Source organism: Petromyzon marinus, chromosome 3, assembly GCF_048934315.1.
Source record: "Petromyzon marinus isolate PM22_M1 ecotype Great Lakes invasive population chromosome 3, UKy_Petmar_22M1.pri1.0, whole genome shotgun sequence".
Taxonomy (NCBI): domain Eukaryota; kingdom Metazoa; phylum Chordata; class Hyperoartia; order Petromyzontiformes; family Petromyzontidae; genus Petromyzon; species Petromyzon marinus.
In genome coordinates this window covers 12,056,185-12,082,130 of record NC_133669.1, presented here as the reverse complement: position 1 = coordinate 12,082,130, position 25,946 = coordinate 12,056,185, and the positions used below count along the sequence as shown (strand labels likewise).

Below are 25,946 nucleotides of genomic sequence, written 5' to 3'. Positions count from 1 at the left end.
AACCTCGGGTTCCATTCCACCTGTAGACAGCCCTGATTCAGCCTCGGGGCTTCCCTGTAATGCCCCTCAGCGTGGCCTCGCTCCGCCCTCGGCCACGCCCCCTTCTAGAACCTTCCAGGAGGTCCTGGGCCGACCTCCATGCGCCACCTGCCCGGCTCCGCCCTTAACCACGCCCTCTCCTGGAACCCTCCAGAAGGTCCTGGGCCATGCTTCCCGTGTCTCCTCGGTCACCTTTGCCCTACATCCTTCACCCCGGCCCATCACGTGCTTTGCCAGCCGGCTGGGGTGACGCGTCCCCACATGCCCCTCTCCAACAGCAGCCAGTACCACGCACCCTAGCGACCCACTGCGTGGTATTACATGCTGTGCTGGCTGAAACACCTATATTTTCTTATTCTATTGTACCCAGCGCTACATGCCGTAGTGATCCATTCTATGTCACTACATATGTACCACCAAAGTCTATGATGAATTGCGCCCATTGTAGGCATCAGCATGTACAGTTTCGTAGTAAATCATGTGAACTTCATAACCAAACGCTTCTTTTTTTTGTGGGCCATCCATCGCCGCAACAATTATATTGTAGCTTGAAGATGAATGGCTACTACTAAAATGCTGGCGAAGTTTCAAGGAACAGGTCACCAACCTTTGCGATTCATGCAGGGGCTGATGTCAATTGAAATATTGAGTATGCATTATGCGATACAATAAACATTGATTCATAAGCATCTAAATGGAACTGCGTCTAAAGGGACTGCATTTATGCAGATAATATTACAAGCACCTTTTAAGTAGAGGTCATGGAAACCTGTAATGTGCTGTCTACAAATGAGAACAACCACTCTTGGCTACATTAATCCAAGTAATCCACATAGCACCTGCAGACGAACTGACTTCATCGCCCCATCGCATCAGTGGACATCCTATGCATCCAATTCCTTGGCTGCCACTCCATCATCCCAAATAGCGACGCGTCCTCCCTAAGCTCATTTACTTTTCGTAACAGTTCTAATGACTGTATCGCCTTAACGTGCAATGTTCTAGTTACTTATTACGAGGCAATCTTCACAATGAGCACATAGCATTCCTATTTTAAGGGCAAAGGTGTGCCAAATGTAACACACCAATTCTATACAAACAACGGTGCATTTTTAACATTCAGTGAATGTCAAACGTCCTAGACTGCATTAGCTGCGCTGCACCCAATATTAAATTCCTCATATTTGTGTAAATCTGTCAGAGACACACAAGGCTGACAGAGGAGATCCGGATCTGGGAATGTTTTTTTTGGCCACAAATATTTCAGTGCAAACCTCTCTTTGCTCATCAGTTCAACATTCTTGAGCGAGGTGTCTGGGCCATCGCATTTAAAAGGGTCCCTTCTCGGTGTGCTCCTGCAAGTCTTTCATTGCAGTGAAAGGACTGAGACCGGTGTTAAGCTATGGCTCCAATAGATAGGCCATTTTTCTGGTCCATTTTGGTCATCAGCTTAATTTTAACCATTCCTGCTTTGGCACAGAGGAAGCGTGTGCCTAGTAGTAAGGACAAGTTCAGATCTACATTTGAATTAAATTTGCAGTCATCAGCTACACGCAATGCCGCCCAAGCAGGTATTTCTGCACAATACAGCTTTCTACAGTACATTTTCCAAGCTTCTCATTATGAGAAATATTATATCTGGTGTAAGCTTTGAAGGTGAAATGTGTATTTTTTAATATATACAAGCAATTAACTGAACACCAGTGGCATTTTAATAATATTTAGTAAATGTGAAATGCCTTCTAATGACACGTGTGCAACATGTGTGCATATAAATTACAAGATTGTGTTTATAATTTTGCTTGAGCACAATTGGGCTTCTTCGTAATTGTCATGAACCCTATTTCGTGTGAAACTTCCAAACAAATCAGGCTCAAAGCCACCTAAGTGTGCTGACAAAACCACTGTATGCTTTGGACCACAAAGCAACCTTTGATGAAATGTTTGCACATCTCAACGGTCCGTGCTTATATTAGTGGTGATCTCATTAAATGTGCGCTATAAATTACTGTGTATATTTGGTGATCAAAAGAGTGTTTTCCTTTGGAGAGGAAATTGAAAATAATTAAATATATGCAGTAAAAATATAAATTATGCAAGAAAATTGCTTTCTTCTTTCAAGCCTTTTAAACTACAATTTGACATTAAGCAATTCACTCATTCCGTAAATCTCAGAGGTACACATAAATGCCTGAGAATTATACTGGTTACATAATTGAGCTAAGCCTGGTTGAATTGATTGAAAAGATATTTATTAAAAAAAAATGAATGCATGGAAATGAAGATGAATATTTAAGCACCTGCAAGAGAATATATTTCTTTATTCTGGAGGGAGTGGTGGTCCGGTGGTTCATGCATTGCGTGACAAACCTGGCTTCCTGAGTTTGATTCTCAGCCACAGCTAACATCAGTGATGATATCTAACTGACTGATCCTGCCCCCCGCCCCTTTCATTAACCTGCTCTGATCAGATTGTGGAGCGTGGTAAAATAACCTCCATGACTGACACAGCACGGGAAGACCTTCATCCAGTCGTGGAATGTAAATGATTATTCCTCCGTTACCGAATTGCTTGACATTTGTGTTTTAAATTGGCATACATTTTGCAAAAATAGCATGCGTTCGTATTCTATTGGAATTCACTGCAAGTATGGTTCATTTTGCGTTTGATTTCCACAGAAAATTACCTTACATTCATGTTGTCAGAATCCAATGAGTTGCATGTGATGGATATAACAGCGGTACTGTCTAACCAGCCTCAGGACTCAAGCGGTTCATTGCAAGGAACGTGGGAAGTGAAAATGTAAATTTTTTAATCGAATACCTTGTCACAACATCAAGCGTTCTGTCTTTCTATGCATGGTCTTTTCAAATGACTTTACTGATTCTAGACTTCTATTGAAGTATTTGCAGAATTAACTCTTCTGCCAACAATTCTAATTTTAATAGAAGGACATTTCCACCTAGTGTTGGTGCCAACACATAAATTATGCACTAAAAACCAACATTATTCCTTCTAAAAAAATATACAAAAAACACAATACAGTTTGCATCTATAATGGTTCTAAATGAGACTGTATAAACTGGCTGACTTCCACCATCGGGGATTATTTGAAGGGAAGAGCAGAAGGAACAAAAGTTTGAATGCTTTAGGGCAGAGGGAGATGAATTGACAGAATGGTAAAGGTGGTAATGAGACACTTAACAGAGAGAAGCAAAACTCATTTAATGTGATTTTGAGCAGTTGCTGCCGGAATAAATTAAACAAAAAAAGTGTACCGAGGTGCCTGGGTGATTAAGATGTCAGCGTGCGATGATGGCACCACCTGAGCTTGAATCTGGGTTTCTGCCATCCATGAAGAACTATGTACATTTTGCATTTACCTTTTCATCCACGAAAGCCACACTGTTTTAGCGTACACATTTTTACTTTTTTAATTGAAGATGTGATATAAGTGGGAGGAAACCGTTTCACTCTGAGAAAACCCACGCGCATGAGCGGGCAACACTCTATTCCAGTACAGAATGAAACAGATGACGATTAGTCCACTTGCTGTACCGCCTTCTCCTGGCAATCCAGGGTATGGCACGTCGACACCCACAGAAAGGAAGTTCCCACAACATGTTTGAACCACTACCCTCGCTGCCTCCACAGTGCTGGATTACAGTCATACGTCACCACTGCCCGAATCGGTTTATCAATTTAGTTTTGCGCTGCATCTTTGGCTAAATTCTAGCTCTGAGAATTAAAAAATATATATTGCATTGACTGCTATATGTTCAAATAATTGCATTGCAGAGTGCTGGAGTAAGTATAACCCCCACTGTGTGAAGGATAGTAAAAAAAATCAGGCCACATGTAGAAAAGGTTCTTCTTTGGGAGGGATCCTGTGAAAAATGTTTTCTGCAGCCATCCTTTGGCACACAGGGTGCACTAAGTTGCAGGATTTCTGAATCGATTTTTCATCTCATGTTATGATGCTACTGTAATGCATTTTAATAAATTGATGCTTATCAATATATCCTGAACTAAAGGTGCAAATTACACATTCCATTGGCATGAGCAAGTCACTTCGTGGATAATCTAAACTCGCTTGCTTAAAAAAAATTATGCATGCTGACACGACTTTTGAAACTTGTGCAAAATAAAAAAAAATTCTCTAATAAGAAACTGAAAAGTACAAAAAAAAATCGAATCTGACTTCACTCACGTGTGCTTCTCGCAGGTGGGCAGTGCACCAGCAAGATCCTCGACCTCCTGTTCATCATCGACAGCTCTCGCAGCGTGCGCATCCACGAGTTCGAGAAGGTGAAGCTCTTCATGATCGATGTGATCGACTCGCTGGACATCAGCCCCGACGGCACCCGCGTAGCTGTGCTGCAGTACGCCAGCACAGTGCAGAACGAGTTCTCCTTCAACACATTCTTCAAAAAGGATGACATGAAGAAGGCGGTGGCCGGTATCGATCCGCTCTCCACGGGCACCATGACGGGCCTGGCGATCCGCTACGCCATGGACGTAGCCTTCACGGAGAAGGAGGGCGCTCGCCCGCCGTCGAAGAAAATCCCCAAGGTGTGAACGGCGGCACGCAGCTCTCGATTAAGTTTAAGAGGAGGTGGTGGTGGTGGTGGTGGCCTGGTGTTGCTTCAGCTTCGATCGGGGGGGGGGGGCTCTATTTGTATCTTCAATTCCTTCGCTTAAATGAATCAATAAGTCTTCTTATAAAACGCACCTCATATCAATAAAGGCATCTCAGAGATGTTTAAGTAAAATAAAAATTTCATGAATGCCCAACACTTAAACTATACGAGACATTTAATTGAAGCTGTGGCTAGGAATCAATATCAGGTCACCTGGTTCACAGCGCAGTGCACTAACAATGTCGCCAGTGATGCACTGCATATGTAACCACTGCATTAAAATTTGACTGTTAACTGCAATTAATTAATTTGGCGTATGCACCACTTTGTGTGTGTGTGCACTGTTGTGAATGGCCATTTCGAGTCCGTGTTTTGGCTGGGTGGTATATGGAGAGCAATGGTTTGTGATGCAGCGACGTTGTGTAGCACCAGGGCTGTTAAGCTCATATGTGGCTGGGCTTAATTATAATGTATTATTCTATAAATTGTGTAAAATACCTTTGTTTTGTTAACCACTACACTAACACTCCTCAAAGGGAACTCATGGAAACCTCACTGTAACGCCTTAAGATATCCGCTTGAGTGCATGGCAAAAGCTTGGAAGAATAAATGCTGAGCAGCCTAACCTGAAAAATCATATTTGGAACGTAAGGTGTTTAATAAACTAAACTATTTTTATTTGACCAGGTAAGCCCTAACCCTTTTTTTTCAGAAGCAACCTGGCCACAAAGGATAGCTCAACAAAGTGAATTGTGTAGAAATGTATAGCAGCCAAATACTCTAAACGCATGTTTCTAAATGTGGTGGGGGAAATCTGAGGACCCAGAGAAAAATGAACACGACCACGGGGAGAACGTGCAAACTGCAAATATACAGACATTAGGGTCGGGATCAAACCCACCTCCTCTATATCAGACGAGGTAGTTAACATCTTGCCACCGTGGCCACTGTGTGTACTTGTGTGGTTGATAGGTGGCCATCGTGGTGACGGACGGGAGACCCCAGGACCGGGTAGTGGAGGTCTCGGAGCAGGCGAGGGCCTCGGGCATCGAGATTTACGCCGTCGGTGTGGACCAGGCGGAAGTCTCCTCCTTGGAGGCCATTGCCACTGATCCTGATGAGGAGCATGTCTACTACGTGGAGTCCTATGGCGTCATTGAGAAGCTCAGCCTCAAGTTCCGGGACAGGTTTTGTGGTGAATCAGAGCTTAAGTCTATGCGAATCACAAACAGTATTCCTCTGTTATTCGCGAGGGATACGTTCCAGAGATGCTCGTGAATAGCAAATAAACACCTATATCACTTTTCACATTACAAATAAACACCTATATCACTTTTAACATTACTAAAACACAATTCATCAACCACATTTATTCCATACACCCATCCATCAAATTCACCATGGAGGTGGAAAAGGATGGCAAGCTACCATTTTTGGATGTTCTAATCGAAATGAGACCAGATGGCTCAATGGGACACTGTCTACAGGAAAGCAACTCATACAGATGCCTACCCAAATTCTTAACTCCCACCACCATCCATCCCAAAAGAATTCCCTCATGAAAACTCTACACCATACAGCTCGATGTGTTTCCTACCATCATCACCTAGCCAGTGAGCTGGAACACGTACACCAAGCTCTCAAGATTAATGGATATTCGGACTACACAATCCATAAAGCTATCACCCCAACCGTTGGGAAAGAACTATCTGAGGACCCAATCAAAACCATCACCTTGCCATACATAGCAGGGGTCACTAAAATATTTCCAAAATCTTGACCATTTACATTTTCTCACCAAGAGATCTGCATGTTAGAATGATTGGAAAGATGATGTGGAGACGTTACTGTTGCACTGTAGATACGCAGTGTTGCTGTCACGGATGGATGACGCAGCCCTCTGGGTTCTTTTGTCTGATCCCATGGCGCGTTCCGTGTAAAATTTCGTTCACACGAAAATTAGATTTCGTTAATCGAAATGTCCGTAATTTGTCAATTGCATTATCGTGAAAATTCGTAAACCAACCGTTCGGAAATCCAGGGATACATCTATATTGTAATGACCTTTTTGAAGAGATAGGAAGATGAAGTTTGTCACCAATGTGATCCAGTATATGCTTGTACTATCATTCTAAAAATAGAAAACCTAAATTTTCTGATATGATTCTCACAAAGCGAAGGCTTTTTAGGTTGATTAGTTTCGTTCATGCATCAGGCTCAACAAAAGTTCTACACTGCTTTAAGTCTCGTGGAAAATTACACGATCGTCATTTAACTCAAATTATACGATGACCATCACGAGTGAATACAGTACGTATGTGTCCAATGATGTTAACCATTGCTGGGAATCAAACTCAGGTGGTCGGGTTCTTAGCACAAACCACGCACCTCGCATATGAAATGCGTACGCAATACATGTATGCAGTTAATGAGTGGTTCTCAACTCAGTGTCCAGTGCACACTCAAGGGGTTCAGGGGCTATGACCACTTGCAGGGGGCAGTGTTCAAATGAAAAAATTGATAATGAAAAGCTACAGGGCGCCACAAACACCTGCGGAGTTTATAGTTTGTCTTCAAAGCCTTGGTGTAGCTATTGGTTGCGTATGCGGTGCGGTTGCCAGAAAGTGCATTTTCATTCCTTTCACCAGGGCACATGCCAACCGCGCTACGTCACTGATTAGTAGAACCATTGCAAAGTCTGATTAGATTATTCACGAGGTGTAAATATAGTGTCGACACACTGACCACTGTGCAAATATAAAACGCTCTACTCGTGGGGCCATCATGACACATTGCTATAGTTGAGAACCAGGCGGTAAATTCATAATAACGATTTTTGGGTGAGATCGCTTCAATAACAGGTCCCTGCAGGGTGGGCTGGTAGGAACATTGGAATTTTGCGCAATTTTACGACATTGTTACGTAAAATTGTGCAAATTGAGAGCGTCTTCCCACCTTTTTGCCCTCAAAATCGTTGAGGGTTCTTCGGACAAATTAACCTCTGTAGAGGAATGGAATGGTGAAATCCTTATTGACTGAAATCTGCTCATTTTGGAGCAATGTATCATAAAATCGTTAAGGGCTGGGCCGAAAAATGACAACAATTGCATTTTTAAATGAGCAATTGTTTCCCGGTTTACGGTAGTATGGGGCTTTTGAAAGGGGATGGACGGACGGACGGACACATTAATCTATTGCAGGCTGGTACACTCAGTTTACAACTTCGTTCCTACCAGTATAAATGTGCCATTAACCCACCACCACCCCCGACACAACCAATTTGTAAGGTTTGTCATGTGACCTTCCACCGCACCTCTGGTTAACATGGTTGGCTACGTATGGTGCGAAAGAAGTTCAAAATGCATACAACAAAACGTGTCAATTAGCTATTACTTCAGCACATTGGTGTGATGGTGAGTAAACCCACAACATTTCCAATTGAGCATGATGTATCACTCGTGATTACAACCAGCTTCAACAGGCGATCACCACTGAAACGTTGTGCTCAATTGTAAATGTTGTGGGTTTACTCGCCATCACACCGATATGCTGAAGTAATTGCTAATTGGCACCTTTTGTTCACGTGACGAACCTTACTAACTGGCTGTGCCCGGTGGTAATGGTTCAACAACACATTTATATTTACACGCTCTAACCCAAAAACCTTTATTATGAAAAATATTGGTCGCAAAAGCCTACGTGTTATGCGGTGCATTATTACCATTCCATTTCCATGTAGAAACCTGGTGACCTTCCCCATTGTCACTGTCAGACATTCCCAAACTATTGTTCGGAGCTTATCTCTGCTGATGCCACTCTCCAATTTGCTGCTAATCCTTCACGATGTGTGCACCTAACATAACAATAATGTATTAATTATTATAGCTCTATGTCAATCCACTTTTGAAAAAAAGTCCTCTCTACCCTACGTTCGTCATGGGGGGTTTTGACCATCCTTCACCGTGCTGATTAGTGCACGTTAGTGAAGAGGGGTGGTGATTGTGGGGGGGGCAAGACCAATTGACGCAATCACTCACCACTGGTGTTTGTCGTGGCTGAGAATTATACTCAGGTATAGAACAGGCTCCTAACCACTGCACCATCACTCCAACCACACATACACATGATATTGCACATCAATACATCTCCACGGATTTCCAGTAAATATTTCGTTTCACCCGCCTTATGTGCAGTTTTATTTGTGCGTACCTATGCATTTCACAGGTGTGAAACTGTGCGCCGTGGTGGACCACGGCTGCGAGCAGATCTGCGTGGACTCGCAAAACTCCTACCACTGCAAATGTTATGATAACTACACGCTCAACGCCGACAAGAAGACCTGTTCACGTGAGCCTCACCCTTCCCTTGCACTGAGCAGCAGAACTATTGCTGCGCTTCATTAAGAACCTGCCTTTGGATTTCCACGGACAATACCTCTTCCTGGAGTATTCCAAATTACTATTATTTTTCATTTTAGTGGATAAGGCCCATTGAGCAATACAGATTTTTTTTCAGAAGTGGCCTGGCCGCAAATGGTATCTCAACCAAGTGGCTTATCACGTGGAAATGTATAGCAGTCAAATACTCTAAACGCGTGTTTCTACATGTAGCGGGAATACCAGAGGACCAGGAGAAAAATCCACGTGACCACAGGGAGAACATGCAAACTCCATATATACAGGACAAGCATCAGGGTCGGGATCGAACCCACAACCTCCTGTATACCAGGCGAGGGAGTTAACATAATTTCACCCAATTTGACACATTAGTTAACACGTTATTTCTCAAGTTTGCATTCTATTTACGCAATAATCTCAGAAAACGTTGGCTGAGGGAGGATAGTTGTAGTTGTGGTGGTGTTGTTATTTTAGTCACCAATCTGACACAAGGGACATAAAAAGTTGCTACCGATCATTATAATTTAATCTATTTTTGGCTTCACAAACCCTTATATTGATATTCACGTACTTTTTTGTATTAATAAGAAAGAAACTACTGGAACATTGTAATTGTGAAGATGGAATGACCGGAAGAAGGGCAGGAATGATTACCAAAATGTGTCAAAAAGTTTAGTAAAATAAGAGATGTCACTTTAGAATGCATATTGAACAAAGGTGTGCCCTCTAGCATGGAATGGTTCAGGCATTGGGCACTTGAATGGAATTAATATAGTGAATTTCCTATTATTCCTTGATTTATACACCAGGTTAAAGCTCAGAAACAAACATCAGTCTTGGGAAATGGGACAGAGCCCTTTCTCCAAAGCAGTTTTCATGCTTTCTGTAAATAATGAGTCAGATACATATGCTCAGGCTGGAAACAAATGAACCATTCATGTTAAAACTGTTTGCCAATGGGCGACATTGCAATAGCTTGCCAGACAGTCTGTAAATATTGCGTTTTTTGTGCAACTTGTCTTAAAAAGTAAAACCTAAATTGTTGTGTTTAAAGTCAGTTCAAATAAGTATAAAACAGCAAGCGTTTGTGAAAGTTAGTCTTAAATTGACAAAATGTAAATGTATGGGAATTATTTTGCAAAATAATCTACACAACTCAGCTTGAATATGAACGGTGCAATGGTAACTCTCGTGAGTGATCGGTGATGAAGAGAGACAAAAAATGGAGCAAACATTTCTGACTGATGAAAAAAAGCTATTTTAAAGATGCCCCCCCCCCCCCACTGTATTTTAACATTGCATAAGCATTTGAGCGCACAAACATTTTGGTAAAATACATTACACCTCTTTAAAGTGTATATACATTTTATTATAACGCTCGTGTCAGAGTGGGTTGGACACGTTACGTTTTGTACGCTGGGAGTAAGGGATGTCACAATCAGTTGCATAAAACATGCGTACGTGCTAAATTGAATGTTCCATGCATTCGCAGCAACTTTTAAACATTTAGAGTTTAAAATGAGACTTTCTGCAAAGAGCGTTGCGAGTTGAAGTGAGATTGTAAACAGGGGCACTTTCTCTGCAGAGGGTGGATTTCATTAATCAGTAATGCAACGTTGGTATAAAGTGCGCAGACTCTGCATTTACGCGTAAACAACTAGACTTAAGTAAGTACCCGTACACATCTTCACCTACACAGCCTAGGCACAGTGTGAAATCACGGCAGGGAAGTAATACTCATGCATTAATTTACGGATGAGAAGCAGATACCTACACGTGTAAGTGCATGAAAAATACACAATGTACACTGTGTAAATAACCAAAGGAAGCCATACAGTCATAAGGCTGGGGGCAGAGTAAGATGGTGAATGCTACATATTAATCAATATAACAGGAAGGCATCTAAATACCGTACTGAGTAAACAAAATGTAATAAATGAATGCATAGCATTTGGAAGATAGCATACATATTTACAGTATGCATTGCTGTACATTGATATGTCATAAACATGTGAAATCAATATTTATTAAATGTCTTCTTCCAAGCGTACAAATTTTTAGTCACATGCTTTTAATAAAATAAATAAAAACAAACAGCTACTTTACACTTATATCTTTGCTCGCGAGCTACTCTTATCTTTTGACAATAATTCGACAGTGCCCTGTCAATATTGTAACATCGATGGTGGTGGTTGCTCACTGCATTCTGCTCGCATTTTCTGCCGCGCTGTTTGAGTTTCCACACCGCTTGCAACAAAAACCTGCATTATTGATGCGACGCTTCCTTGACCATATGCCACTTTCGGGGCTCACGCTGTGCATAGTTAGTTGCTAACCACAACTCCATGAGCCCCTCGTGTTTGACAATACCTCCCAGCACTGCTCTTGACATGAGGCAATGGCTCTCCGCACAGACAGAAACACCCACCACCCCCCACGTGATTGGGCACAGTTCGCTAGAAACGACCACAACGAAACATCTAGCAGACGAGGTTTAATGTACAGGACAATATAATTTCTCCCAGCTGTCTACACATTTGTGTTTAACTTTTGCATGTTGCTGGAGTTTCTCTCACAAAACACTACTCGCTCACCTGCCACCTGATCACGCTGAGTACATTTAAAAGAGGAAGTGCTAGGTTATGATGTTTTAAAGGAGGTTTGTCGGTGCTAATTGGAGGAATGAGATGTTCCATTAACACAATAAAAAAATGTAAATCTCCAGCTGTTTTCACGAACAGCAATGATTAATATACCAAAGAATAGAATTCAGTGATAATTATGCTTCAGTGATTCCAAACAAATTAGCAGTGTTGTATAATGAACCTCAGGTTTTGTGTGTGTGTGCATGGTAACTGTTTTTCATTGTTATTATCGTTTTAACATTGACATTGTGTCAGGACAACTGTGGTCTTTGCAGTAAATGAGGGGCAAACAGCAATGTTAAATGAGCCAAAGGTTTTAATTGTATCCTTTAGAATTCTGGTCAAGGTCCATTACACTTAGACAAAATTGTTATTTAAAATGTGATTACTCGTAATTGGGGAAAAAAGGTACATATTTGACTTCCAGACGACTTAATTACACTGCCATTACACCAGTAATTGTTAGTGTGTATTTGTTCATTCGTCTATTCATGTATTTGTATAGAACTTGTAAGTCATATATAGCAGAAGAATGAAAAGTGTTACATTTACTTAGATATTATATTGTGGAAGAATCTGCAGCAACTGCATATTTTTGCTTGATTATATAAATTAATCATCTTGTCTGTGCATGTCATCTCCATATATATAAAAGGCAAAGTTGTGAATATGTGTCTTTTCCGAATGTTTAGCGTACTTCCCGACATGCAACAAACTTGAAATTTGCCATGTGGGTACTTTCCAGACTGTACACCATGCAAAAATTGTAAAATATACACTTTTGTATTTTTTTTGGGAGAGGGGAGCTCATTAATGCATATTTTTTTTGCACGGCAAGTGAGCTGTGACGTCAAATCTGTCATGTGACCCGCGCATGTGGAAGCGTAACGCATTGTAGTGTAGTGGTTAGCGCGCTGTGTATGTGTCCGTGTGTGTGTCTGTGTATGTGTCTGTCTGTGTATGTGTGTGTGTCTGTATGTGTTTGTATGTGTCTGTGTGTGTGTCTGTATGTGTCTGTGTGTGTGTGGAAGCGTAACGCATTGTAGTGTAGTAGTTAGCGCGCTGCGCTAGAACCCGGCGACCCGAGTTCGATTCCCGCTCACGGCCACCACCGGTGACGATTATTTCAACCGCTCCTGAGCCTCCCCTAGGTCGACTCAGCCCCAAACGAGTAACTCCTGTGGTTTGTGAACATCGCCACTGGGGAGACAAAGGCGGCCACGCATGGTGGATCCAAGTCCCGGGCGAAGCCGGGTAGTACAGCTAGTTAGTCATAAAATAGTACTTATTTAAACTGTGTGCATGTTCATGCACTATTACATTTCTTCGAGTGTGTTTTTTTGTTTGTTTACTAATGTCATAGTTATGGCAACATTGCGTCACTTGTTTTTCTCTAGTCAAGAAGCTGTGTTCCGTGGTTAATCATGGATGCCAGCACATATGTGTCGACACTCCCGGCTCCTACTACTGTCGGTGCAATGAAGGATACATCTTAAATGAGGACAAAAAAACCTGCTCGCGTAAGGACTCTCTTGCGTCATTAGCTGCTACGCCAGACACATTGAACTTGCGGGCAATTTCTGCCCCGTTTCTGTGTTGGTTGTGACATCATTGCTGCAATGTAATTCTTCACGATGCGATGTTAAATTTCACGATGTGACAGTTATTGCAAAATGAATTTCCAAAAACATTTTTTACGTCTTCTTTTTTGCATGAATTTTAAAAAAAGTTCTTCAACTGCAATGCACTCAGCATACACCTGCCACAAGTTTTTTTTTTTGAGCATTCAACTTTACAATTTATAATGCTTACAGTGCACATGCTGTCCGTTGCAAAATAATAAAATGAACGACGAGGATGACATTCTACACAGAAATAGCTGTGCCATAAATTATTCAAAAGAATTGCAATCGGAATACAATTGGAGAAAAAGCCAATTAAAAAGAAAACTACAACATTTTTTGTACAGATAGATACATACAATCTAACACATCAAAATAACAACACTTCCAGTACCGATGGCAAAACACCAGAGTAAAGTATAATGGATAATAGCAATTTTAACAACTTGAATTACTAAGTGGCTTATTTAATGTTTAAGAAAAAATGTTTAAGAAAAAATATATAATTAAGCTATTAAAACAATACAACCTGAGCGGTGATAATCACGTTATTTTTTGCAATAATGTTTTGCAATAACGAACCTTGGCTCTTATATCGTACGGTATTATTGTATTATCGGCATATCGCGGCAACCATGGTTGTGATGTTTAATTGTGGTTGAAAGCGTCCCCGATGTGTTTACTCACAGGCCTTGTGCTTGACATTTGTGCCACAATTGAGCATGGCTGTGAGCATATCTGCGTGAGCACTGCGAGCTCCTACTACTGCCAATGCAGTCAGGGCTACAACCTCAACGGTGATGGCAAGACTTGCAGACGTGAGTTCATATCACACATCTAATCACATACATCCCATACATCCTAATGTCATGCATGGTCATGCTAACAATACTAACAGATTAAATCCACCGCATACGTGTATTAAAAATGAAAGCCATACTCTTAAATAACATAGCTACAGTGTAAGTTGGCTTCATGGCTCAGAGTGCAGAGCTGTCACTGCTGAGATCCTGCATTCGAATGGAGGCAGCCGCCCATGATTAAATGTCGTGAGTTGATGGTCTCACGCTCTCACCCCGGTCACCACATACGAACACCAACATTAAATTTGGTTCTGCAATTACTTTTGCGAAATTCCAGCTCTGAGAATTAAATATATCAGTTGGACTGTCAAGCGTCGAACGTTATTCGCAGTGGCAGTGAGTGGGACTGGTGATCACTGGACGGGATTTCAGAGGTAGCTCTGTGATATGCACTTATGTGGAGCATGCTCAAACATAGAGGGTTGTGCTGCTCTGTACAAGATCTGAAATTAGAAAGATTTGTAATTTCATGACATGAAGCCAATAGCACAATCGGAATACAATTGGAGAAAAAAAAGGACAAAATGTTACTACAGATGCATACAATCCACCACATCAAAATAACAGCATTTGCAGTACTGATAGAAAAACACAGAGTAAAGAATATAACCATTGACATAACCATCTCCATTGTCATAAGTACCAGCCATTGTTGATACTATTACCAAATCATAAGCAACCTTATGATAAGTATTGTCATAATACAAGGGCATTTCAATAAGGAAAGATACTTTATTAACTCTGTACTCTCCTTTAAGTCACTGCTACTGGGTACAAAAAAGGATAGCGACTGGGGTGTTACCTGTATTTTCACGTGCAAAACATTAATGCCCACATTTGCACCAGATAGCAGATGTATCACGTGATCAAAGATGGTAGCACCCCTGCACAATTGATAATTCTAAGATCAATTAGTTGTTTTTTTATTTTATTTTTACCTCTGAGGATTTAAAGACAAATGCAGTTTATTGCAGAATTAGGCCATATCCGATTAATACGTGTAACGTGTAATGCCCTTAATAATTGACAATCGGAAACATATGTTCGGAATGGGCGCATTGAGATGAATATACATTGCCGTCATGACGGAAACCTGGTGAACGAGGCACCACAATGGCAATGCCTGTTTGCTTTACGGTCATCCCATATTTTTTTTGCCAGCCACTAGCAATGTATGGTCGTGCACGGTTACTGTCATCTTTGCCCACTTGATACATCTCCTTCTTAGCAGATAAACCAGAAAAAAAAGATTGCGTGTAAGAACCAGGATCACGCTGCATTCACTACTTTAATTGTACGTGAATTGCGCTAACATTGGTTGTGGAATTGTTAAAAGTCTCTTTAATTATTGAAATATCATCATAATATCCACGATGATACAGAATAATTCATTTAATTAATTTCATGAACAAGAATGTTGGTTACATTACAACCCCATTTACTCTCCTTTAGAAGAGCAATACAGTAATACCCCAGATACAAAATCCTCCCTCAATGGCAAGGCTATTTACAACTCCACGTACTCTTGGGAAGGCACGCTTGAGATTAACAAACACTAATTAGGCAAATTAGTACACACAAGCTTTAATTTACGACGAACATGTATTAATAATTCATAGAATAAATGTAAGCACGCCCCATGGGTATTGAGGGAAAAAAGACAAATCCTTGGCCAGCGTTTTCCATTCGTTATTTCCCCCTTTTCCGTTTTGCTCACACTTTCTTCCCACTCAGGGTAAAAGAACATTAGCGCTGTTGAGCAGTAGCACATCTATTAACAGCAGGAGAAAGCACACCCCTTCTTTTCACATTAGTGTCCCTGTTGGTGGAGGTTCACAACAATCAAGGCCAATGCTTGAAATAAACTTCAAGAAACGCCCTTTTGCACCACGCTTGTTACACTTGTTGGTTAGTGGTCTGTCGTGGGACTGTGCCGATGATGTCGCAACTCCACACAGGATGAAGATGTGCAAATGGCAACGCTTACCTGTGTTGATGATTCCACAGAATGTAGGTTGGCCAGTTTAGACGTAGTGTTTGTTGTCGACGGCTCAAAAAGTGTCAAGTCCAAGAACTTTGAGCACATCAAGGAGTTTGTGAACCGTGTGGTGGACGCCCTGGAGGTGGGTCCAGGTGCGACGCGCGTGGGGCTGATTCAATACTCAACACGCGTCCAGACGGAACTTGCTCTTGGACAGCACACCACGGCAGAGGCCATCAAGGCGGCTGTGAAAGGCGTCCGCTACATGGGCCGTGGATCTATGACGGGCATTGCCCTCCACCACCTGGTAACGCAGGGCTTTGCATCAGCCAGTGGCATTGGGAAAGAGGTTGCTGCTGGCATTACAGTGCCCGGCAAGGCCCCCCCCCGTAAGGTGGCTGTAATATTTAGTGACGGCCGCTCACAGGACAATATCAACCCGTGGACCACACAGGCCAAGGAGGCAGGTGAGCACACCGTGTCTGGCAGTCTTCTGAAGACGATTAACCTCCTAATCCAAAAACCTGGTGAAGCATGCTCAAGAGAATGCCAGCAAAGAAGCGCATGGCCTTCCTTTTAACATTCTATGGAATGGATTGCATGTTTTGACGCATGGTTGGCCTATCTTCATCTCTTCTCAGTTATTTTGGAGCGCACACGCTGAGATACACGGCAGCACTCGTTAACCCTGTGCCCCTCTCAGGCCGTGCTCGCTGAAAAGATGTCTTCATTCTTCTTCGTAAGTGGTTCGCGTAAACACAACTAAACGTCGCATGCGCCCTCTGGATGCTCACAAAGTCCGATTGTATTTTTGATCTAATCACCAATCCCACTGCTGCAAGTCTACAATATATTTTAACACATTCAATGTGTCACTAAATTAACAAAATGCACGTGTGAAAATTTAGTCCCCGGCATGCAATTTCCTATTTTGAAATGAATGCTAATTTTGAGGTCTGAAAACATCGTGCAAATCTTTTGAACCTGACCAAGTACAATTGAAATCTATTCATATTTGCGACTGCTACGTATATTTAATTTGCAAGACCAGAAAAAAAGTACAACCTCAGTCATGAATGAAGAATTTGCATAGTTCGGCTCAAGCCTCTGCTTGGTTCTGCAAGTTTTCAATTCCCCCTGGCAAGAGTGGTGTTCATTGCTTTGTGCCCGTGTGTGTGTCCTCTGGTGCACGGCACGCACCGTCGCAGGGATAACCATGTTTGCTATAGGCGTAGGCCAGACTGTGGAGACCGAGATTAAAGAAATCGCCTCTGATCCCGACGATGATCACATTTTCTACGCACGTAACTTTTCTGCTGTTCCACAAATAGCAGAAAAGCTTAAACGCAGGATCTGCGAGGGTAAGTCTTTTGGGGGGAGGGGGCGCCTGTTTTGTCTTCATGCCCTTTTACTGAAAGCAGACCGTTCCTTTCATGTTTAAAAGCACGAATACGATGTACGTTTGAAATTGTATGCAAATAGTATCTGTATAAAAAATATTGTACTTATATATTTGGTTGTAATGGATCCAAAATCTGCCAGTTTGATACTAACTCACATGAATAAAGCACAGCGTAGACAAACACCATGCCAACCAGATGCATTTAATGAATGCGAGTACCCAATTAGAGGTTGGCCTATTTATTTGTTCTAGCTCAAAGCAATCCATACGTTTAAATAAAAATTAACGAATGCGAGTACCCAATTAGAGGTTGGCCTATTTATTTGTTCTAGCTCAAAGCAATCCATAAGTTTAAACAAAAAGGAGTGGTGTTCGCCGAAAAGAAGTTTTCAACCTTGAACTTATTCGCATTTTTTTTTGTTGAAAGTCTACCGATTTCTCTGGTCAAACACGTGACATTTTTTGTTGGCACTGGCAGAGCTATAAGTATTGCGTCAGAGATTGTGCTGAGTTTGAACGCACGTGTGTTTGCTCCGGACGGAACTATAAGTGCACAAACATTTAGCCTGTGTGCTGTCTCATACCTTTACGTTTGAATGTGTATGGTTAAAAATGCTCACCCCATGTGTGTGATGTCTGTACAAAAGGTGAATAACATCGTGTCACAGGTCCACATTCCTGCTTGTGTCTGAACAAATATGGTATAAGGTATACCAGTACAGTGTTCACGGCTGCATCTTCCAACCAATGTAGGCAATAACCTCATCGTAATGTGGCTTATTATAGACACATCTTAAATTAACTATTACCCAAAGTATCGTTAAACATTTAGTATTTGCTACATTTTTTTCCTCTTTAAGTTGATATTTTTGTTATTGAAAATATCAGTCATTAACAAAACACTGCTGGATGATGGCCTATCCAAGCTGTCAGCATCCATCTCGGTCACACAATGCAACAATCTATCTGCACACGAGCTGATCTCGTTGGCCAATTTTCTACGAGGAATGTCGATTCAAGCGCGTTCCTTTCTTTTGCTGCCACTCCATCGTTAGTCTCGACCACCAGCCATCATCATGTCCAGTGATATGTCCAGTCCAAACCACGCTTACTTTTGTTTACAATATAAATAAAGACACGTATCATCATGTCAACCATATTCCGAAACGTTAACTGTTACAATATGGTATTTATATATTTATTTATTCTCCGTGAACTATGGACAATGTTACTGAGACAAATCGGAAGCTAAAATTAAAAGAAAACAATGACGTGGGAAGGGGGTTCAACAGTAATCGGATGTCCTTTTTCCACGGTTTTTGGCCTTGTGCTTTGCGGCGTGGTTATGTGGACGATTCCCCCGTTGGCTGCGCGGGTTGTCTGTCGTGCGTGGGCGTGTGGCTGTGTGTACGTCGCTTGGCTTCCTTGCTCGCCCCTCCCTGCCCTGCAGAGGAGGCGCAGAAGGTGGTGACAGTGGAGGACCCCTGCAAGTGCGAGGCCATCGTGGCGTTCCGCACCAGCGTGCACACCATGCTGGATGCCATCCGAGACACACATATCCTTGTGACCCTTGCCAAATATGGGACGAATATCCCCCTGTGCAGGAGTTTACAGACTGGCGGAGCGAGTGCTGCTAGATCTGTGGGACCTTGTGTTTTTTTTGTCGAGTATTAAAATGATGGGAGAAAATAAGAATAGGCTTTACCTTTTCTGATAAAAAAACAGGTGTTAATATATTCTTAGTTTTTTCGGTAAAGTCACGTTGAAGAGAAACAACACGCAAAAAATAGATACCCATTGCAAGGCATCAAGTCTGCATTTAACCACACATACGTGTGGCAAAACATGCCTTCTATGTGGCCTTGTCTCACCAGTGTTAGACCAGAGAGCATGTTTGTTTGCATGTTTTGTCACAAGTATGTGTGGCTAATGCAGACTTGATGCCTTGCAATAGGTATATAATTGGTGTTTGAACATCTTAAGACGTGTTTTTTTTATTCCCAGAAAGGATAAAGCATATTATTTTTTGTTCCATCAGGTACTGCTAGCGACCACCCATTGAGGTCAGCACCAGGGAAACGTGTGGCTAGCACCTTAAGCGGGTTGCCTCTGTCGAGTCCTGGTGTTGACACATCACGCGAGGTACCCCTTTGAGTCGACATAAACAAGGCCCAGTGGTCATCCTCTTAAGAGGAGGTGCAAACAGATTCATGGACACCAGTCACAACGGATGAGAGACAGGATGAAAAATGTTGCATTTTTTTACTTTTAATTGTCATAAACTGTACGATATATAACGCGTTTTCTCCAGGCAACATTCCAGAAGCAGATTTCGAGAGATGCAGAAATGTTTGGAAATGGGTTAATGTCTTGTTGTTTCTGACGAAGCAAAAATCTTGTTTGAGAGGATGGTGCAGTCACTATATATTTTATTTATTACCCATGGCATGCATGACTAATTGAGATAATCGAAGGATGAATATAAATGACTGTTTTCCTCCGCACCCAGGGACCAATGCCACGTAGAAGAAATTAATTAAATACAATACACAATGTTATCTCCCCAATTGGGACTCAAGTCCCCTACAGTGATGTGTTTATGCTGACAAAGAATTAAAGATAAGTTTGGCAGTTATATTTTTACAGTTATGTAGTTAAACTAAACTATTAAACTATATATTTGTATTTTACCAGGTAAGGCCCACTGAGCTATATAGCTATTTTTAACAAGCGACCTAGCCACAAATGATAGCTCAACAAAGTGGCTTATCATGTGGAAATGTATAGCAGCCAAATACTCTAAACACATGTTTCTAAATGTGGAGGGGAAAACCGGAGCACCCGGAGAAAAATCCACGCCACCACCGGGAGAACATGCAAACTCCAAATATACAGCAGGCGTCATGGTCGGGATCAAACCCACGACCTCCTGTATACCAGGCGAGGTAGTTAACATCTCGCCACTGTGACGTCCTAGTTGTATGAGGTGCTACTTCGTTGAGAGTCCTTAATTTTGAATTTACTGGCAGAGATCACCCTCAGATTAGAATATTTGGAAGCGAGGCTGGGACAGCCTTGAACATTCACAGGACCTTCCAAGTCATCTTCTTCAACAACTTCATGAAGATGAAACACCTTAATTGTATTTAGCAAATATGTATGCATTGTTTATATAGCTAAAATGTAAACATTGTGAATATTACTTCACAATTTCCTAGTTTGTATCATTCACCAGTAGTTAACAAATCTTGTTGTTTAAAACTTAAAATATTGTTATAAAACATTATTTTTGACAATTATAACGTGGATATCTTCATTTTATTATGTGTAAATGGTGAAATGTAAAATTGTGTAAGAGTATTTTATCAAGGCAATGATAATTTAGTCATGCAAGGTATCTTTATTGCTCATGCACAATATTTATGAATATTTTCTTACATTGAACAGCTGGGAGATGGTTTCTTTGTGAAATGTCTTAGAATACCACATTGTCCTTTTTTCTTGGTCAGAAAATGAATATAAATATTTAAGAAAGACATCTGTGTTCATGTATAGTAATAAAATATAAAAACATTTCTCTCTTGAGTGTTGCGTTTTACACAAGTGTTACACGTCGATGCCTTAATGACCTTAAGATGACCTTTTTTAGGTGACTCCGTATCATTTTCAGCTGTAGACACTGCCCATTTGCACATTAAGAGCATGAATGTTGAACCACAGTGCGACTGTAGAAGAGCAAACAGACTGATTCCATCATGTCATGTGGAATGAGTTGAAAGCATTCACGAGGTGGGGTTTTTTGAGGCCTCAAATAGATGCAACATTCTCACCTCGCTGGTGAGCCAGACTGACTCTAGTCCCATAGTATGTGCTTGTTCAAGCACCCCCTGAACTGGAGACAAGGGCAAGGATGGAGCAGAGTCTGTATTCATTTGAGTCCTGTTATCATTATCATCAGCCTGAATCTATCCACTGCTGAATGAAGATCGTTCCACGCTGATGTCATTCCTCGTGGTCTTGCAATGCCACAATCCCTCTCGCTGTGGCACATAAACTAAACTATAACAATTAAGCAATGTAAAGTTTACCAGGTAAGCCTGACTGAGCTATATATCATTTTTTTAGAAGCGACCTGGCTACAAATGATAGCTCAACGAAGTGGCTTATCACGAGGAAATGTATAGCAGCCAAATACTCTAAATGTATGTTTCTAAATGTGGCAAAAAAACCGGAGGGCCCAGAGAAAAATCCACACGATCACGGGGAGAACATGCAAACGTCAAATATACAGGCGTCGTAAGGGTCGGGATCGAACCCTGTACCTCCTGTATACCAGGTGAGGGAGTTAACATCTTGCCACCGTGGTGCTCAACAATTATCCCGTCACTCCATCTTTGCAGAGGTCGTCCAATTGGTCGTGTTACCTCCATTGGACGCAGTTCTGTCACCAGTCTCATCCATCGGTCATCATCCATCCTAGTGACATGATATGAGTCCTGGCCAATTCCCCCAAAAAGGACTTGGGGAAAAATGTTATATCATGTGTAGACATAATAACTCTCGATAAACGTGGTATAAACATTCCTGCCTTCAATTGTGTGGCTGGTGTGGCGCAGCACAACTGAGCCCTATTGATAGGTTGTCAATCCAAATCCTTGTCTGTGTTTTTAACTCACAACATGTATTCCTGCACAGTTGATAAAGTGAGTACAACCTTGCGGGGAAGTCGACAGTGGTTGTTATATGGAAATATTCACCCCCGCCACAAAGATGTGGAATTTTCCAAATAGCTCAGGGGCTGCACATCGGAGATAAGCGCCACCCTATGCTAAATTGAGCGAGACACCCCTTAAATCTATTTTTACGGCATATATGATGGTAAAAATCAGTGTATACAGTGTAATGTCCATTTTAAATATCTCAATAGAGTTCCTTTTCAGAAACTCAAAAGAAAAAAAGTGAAATATAATTTTCTGAAGGTGAACAGTTAAATTGAAAAATTGCAACTTATGTCCATTTAATGTGTTTTTTATTTGGTATACAGGCATTACATTCAGTCGCAGTACATGTTCCTTACAGACACCAAATTTAAAGGCAGATATGTCAATATGTACAAAACCACCAGACTTGACAAGGATTTGAGAAATAGTCATGTCGGGAGAATTCAGCCAGACCAGTGATGTTTATCGTCTCTTCGAGTGCGATTTCACCGGGATAATATCACGGAGTACTCTTAGCATAGAGAAAACATATCGCGTCCACGTGTCATCTGTAATAAAGTATCTCCTCGGCAGTGGTCGCTCAACCCTTGTTTGGGCTTAGCACACTGAATGCACCCGATCTCATCATATCTGAATGTTCCCAATAATATTGTTTTTGTATCACCCTCCAAAGCCCTGCGACCCCAAGTAGCGTTAACTTGTTTAAGGCTGCGACGTGCAGTTCTTAACTGTGCAAATGTTTTACTTTAAATCCAGGCACCTCCAGTTTGTATCTCAATGTTGATTCGCTGAAATTAAGCAGATGCGCGAGGTGACATTTAGTTTTGTGTTTATGGGTCTTCGCCGAACTGGCAAACTTCAAAGAAAAATCGTCACTGCTGTTGAATATTGTGACAATGCTTTTTTGACTGGACTAATAATTTAGAAAGGAAGCTAAGCCTTCAGCAGTGGGGGGAGTGTGACAGGGAGCAGCCCCCCTACTCTGCAGGGCTATGCAGCCCTTATCGAAAATGTGAGCACCACCACTACAATGAGCAGTTTAGCATAGTCATACATATTTACACAACATAATACGTGTATGACCTTTAACAGCTGGCTGAAGGAACACTATGGAAGGTGCCTGGGGCATTGTATCTCTTATACCATAGAGGTCATGTACATGAACAGTCCTTTATCAATCGGCGGTTGCATGAGGGGCTCTCCTTGCTTTGCAGGTCGTGGGAATTATTTAAATATACTTCAGCACACTGGTCAGTGCAGGTTTGTGAAGGTTGGGAGCATAGATGTAGAACGACACAGGTCTCTGGGATATAATGTTCAGCATGCCTTGATTTAACGATTAAAATCAATGCCCACATTCAAGACAAATGCATCGAATTGTGCGTGTGAAAATTGATTATTTACCATTTCTGCAATTTATATGCTAATATTACCTTTAGGCAAATGAGAAGGGAAACAAAAAAAATGTAGATACAACAACAGTAACGGGAACAATTTGAATTTATATAGCATCTAAAAGGTGACTGCATCTCAAGACCCTTTACACGAGGGAAGAGGTGAAATGAGGGTAAAGAGGGTGGGTGCGGTCGTGAGGTCATGGACAAATGGGAGAGAGGAGAGAAAGAGATCAGCACCCTGTGGTTGTTTGCCATCGAGTGTGCAGCCAGTGCAAGTGCACCAGTTGGAAGGGGCGGGGGGGTGGTCACTGCGCTACGAGGTGGAGGTGGGGAGGCACGCAGGAGACCCCGTTTAATTCGTTGTACCACGACCTATGCCAACCGCACGATGCCTCTGGCAACAGTGTGGCACGGTCCATGGCAAGCAATCGAGGCCAAGCCCGGGCAGAAAAAAAAGCAACCAGGGCCTAACTAATCCTAAGCGGCAATGAAGACAGCCCGGCACCAATGGGCACCAGGGACAACCGGGGAAACCAGGGCAGAACGAGCAGCTGTCAGGGCAGCCTTGGGGCACAGAGGCCCTTCAGCAACAAGCGCCAGGTAAGTCTCGGCTTGGCCAAATGGGACTGGGAATATGACAAACGATACAAACAAGAACCACATTTTTAAAAAAATATTCTTGAATTAAATCGTGACTCCAAATCGTACAAGAAAATCATACAATCCCTAGGTAGGTGGTGTGTTAATACAATTTAGAGGCAGAGGCCTCTACATTGTATTCCTGATGACACCACTCCAGTAGTATATGACGGATTTTACATTAATTAAAAAGCACTACACATGCAGTGATTAGCACTATAAACCCAGCAACCTGAGTTTATTCCAAACAATGCCGAACATCGGCGGTAAGTAATATCTAAACTGCTCCTGGGGCATTTTTTTCAACAACCCACCCTGACCAGCATGATGAAGCATGGTCAAACAATCCCCATGACCAAAGTTACAAAGGCCTGTATACATCACAATGCATCACTCACTCAGGTTTACCAGATTAAAAATACAAGCAGTTGTCAATGCAGTCGCTGGGTGACAGTGGTAGTTAGGGTGGGAGAAAATTAATGTTATGTTTCTGGGAATACAATGGCCTGCCGCAAATAGTGCTAATTAATCCTTAAACGAGTGTGAGCACGTGAGAGTCAATAGACAATCCGCGTGAAAGGCTTAAACCCTGCCCTGGTATAGGCTATTCTAAGCTCTTATGAAACAAACAAACCTTTAGGCATGAATACATGGCAAATTCCTAGAGTGAACACATTGTCGGCAAGAACATTGTCAATGGTGGGGATGTATGTATGTTGAACTTCTTTCGCACCGTATGTAGCCAACCGCGCTCGGGGGAATGACAACAAACAAAACACAAAAAGCAGTTCGAAGAAGAATGCGTTTCCGAAATCAGATTTGAAAGTGCATCGCTGCAATGGCTTCCTAATATCGGAAGGAAGAGCATTCCAGACGGCCGCAGAAGCGCATTTGAAAGTGCGTGATGGTGTATGCTCCTTGACGAGATCAGCAAGGTATTGTGGTTCAAAAGTTATTTTGGGGAGAGTTGGTACTGCATTGCTTATAATGTTTCAAACCTTTAACATAATTATCACTTGGTGTAGAGTTCTGTGTAATCATGGACAATAACTTGATAATTTGAATTAAATTAACGGTCAATGAATAGTTACTTTGAAACATTATATTTAAAAATCAACAAGTACAATACATGATGAACAGTAAATGCTAAAAGCTGCCAAAACTTATCAGTAGTTATGTGCAATACAATAGAAATTCGTTATATTTTAAAGGTAGCGACATGATACATTCTACTATGGCATGAGTCAAATAAAACTGTATTTTAGGCATGAACACGAACATATAACAATTCATTTTATTAATACATTCGTTTTCACATAGTTTGCTGCAAGAGAATAAATTAATCAAACAATTGAATATTTAGGTCTAATCTGGTTGACTTGCACACGCTGTACAATATACACTGAGCTGGCTTTGTCATTGGATGTTTTTATCTATATATTTCCCCCCCCAATTATTTGTGCTATTGGTCTCATGCTATGAGACGTCGTATCTATTTGTAACTTTTTGCAGAGCAATGCATCACCATTTATTGGAGAATGGCCTGCAGATGCAGATTTTGCAGAATTTATTCTGACATTTTCAGTTGACCATTTTTAT

At 41.6% G+C, this 25,946-nt stretch overlaps 1 protein-coding gene across 1 annotated transcript; it reads left to right on the top strand.

Moving 5' to 3' along the window:
* The first annotated feature begins 1,373 nt into the window (after positions 1 to 1,373).
* LOC116953918 (matrilin-1-like) lies at positions 1,374 to 21,165 on the top strand. Its single transcript, XM_032974230.2, has 10 exons — positions 1,374 to 1,610; positions 4,266 to 4,612; positions 5,653 to 5,875; positions 8,905 to 9,027; positions 13,120 to 13,242; positions 14,034 to 14,162; positions 16,215 to 16,655; positions 17,397 to 17,549; positions 19,041 to 19,145; positions 20,614 to 21,165. The coding sequence occupies exons 1-10, from the start codon at positions 1,442 to 1,444 to the stop codon at positions 20,667 to 20,669; spliced, it is 1,869 nt and encodes a 622-aa protein (XP_032830121.1). The 5' UTR covers positions 1,374 to 1,441; the 3' UTR covers positions 20,670 to 21,165.
* The last annotated feature ends 4,781 nt before the right edge of the window (positions 21,166 to 25,946 follow it).

What these genes read in the sequence shown, in the direction of transcription:
- LOC116953918 (XM_032974230.2), top strand. Translation starts at nt 1,442, where the DNA reads ATGGCTCCAATAGATAGGCCATTTTTCTGGTCCATTTTGGTCATCAGC. An exon ending in TGATGGCAAGACTTGCAGAC is followed by an intron (nt 14,163 to 16,214) that starts GTGAGTTCATAT and finishes ATGATTCCACAG; the next exon opens with AATGTAGGTTGGCCAGTTTA. An exon ending in GGATGCCATCCGAGACACAC is followed by an intron (nt 19,146 to 20,613) that starts ATATCCTTGTGA and finishes TTTTGAATTTAC; the next exon opens with TGGCAGAGATCACCCTCAGA.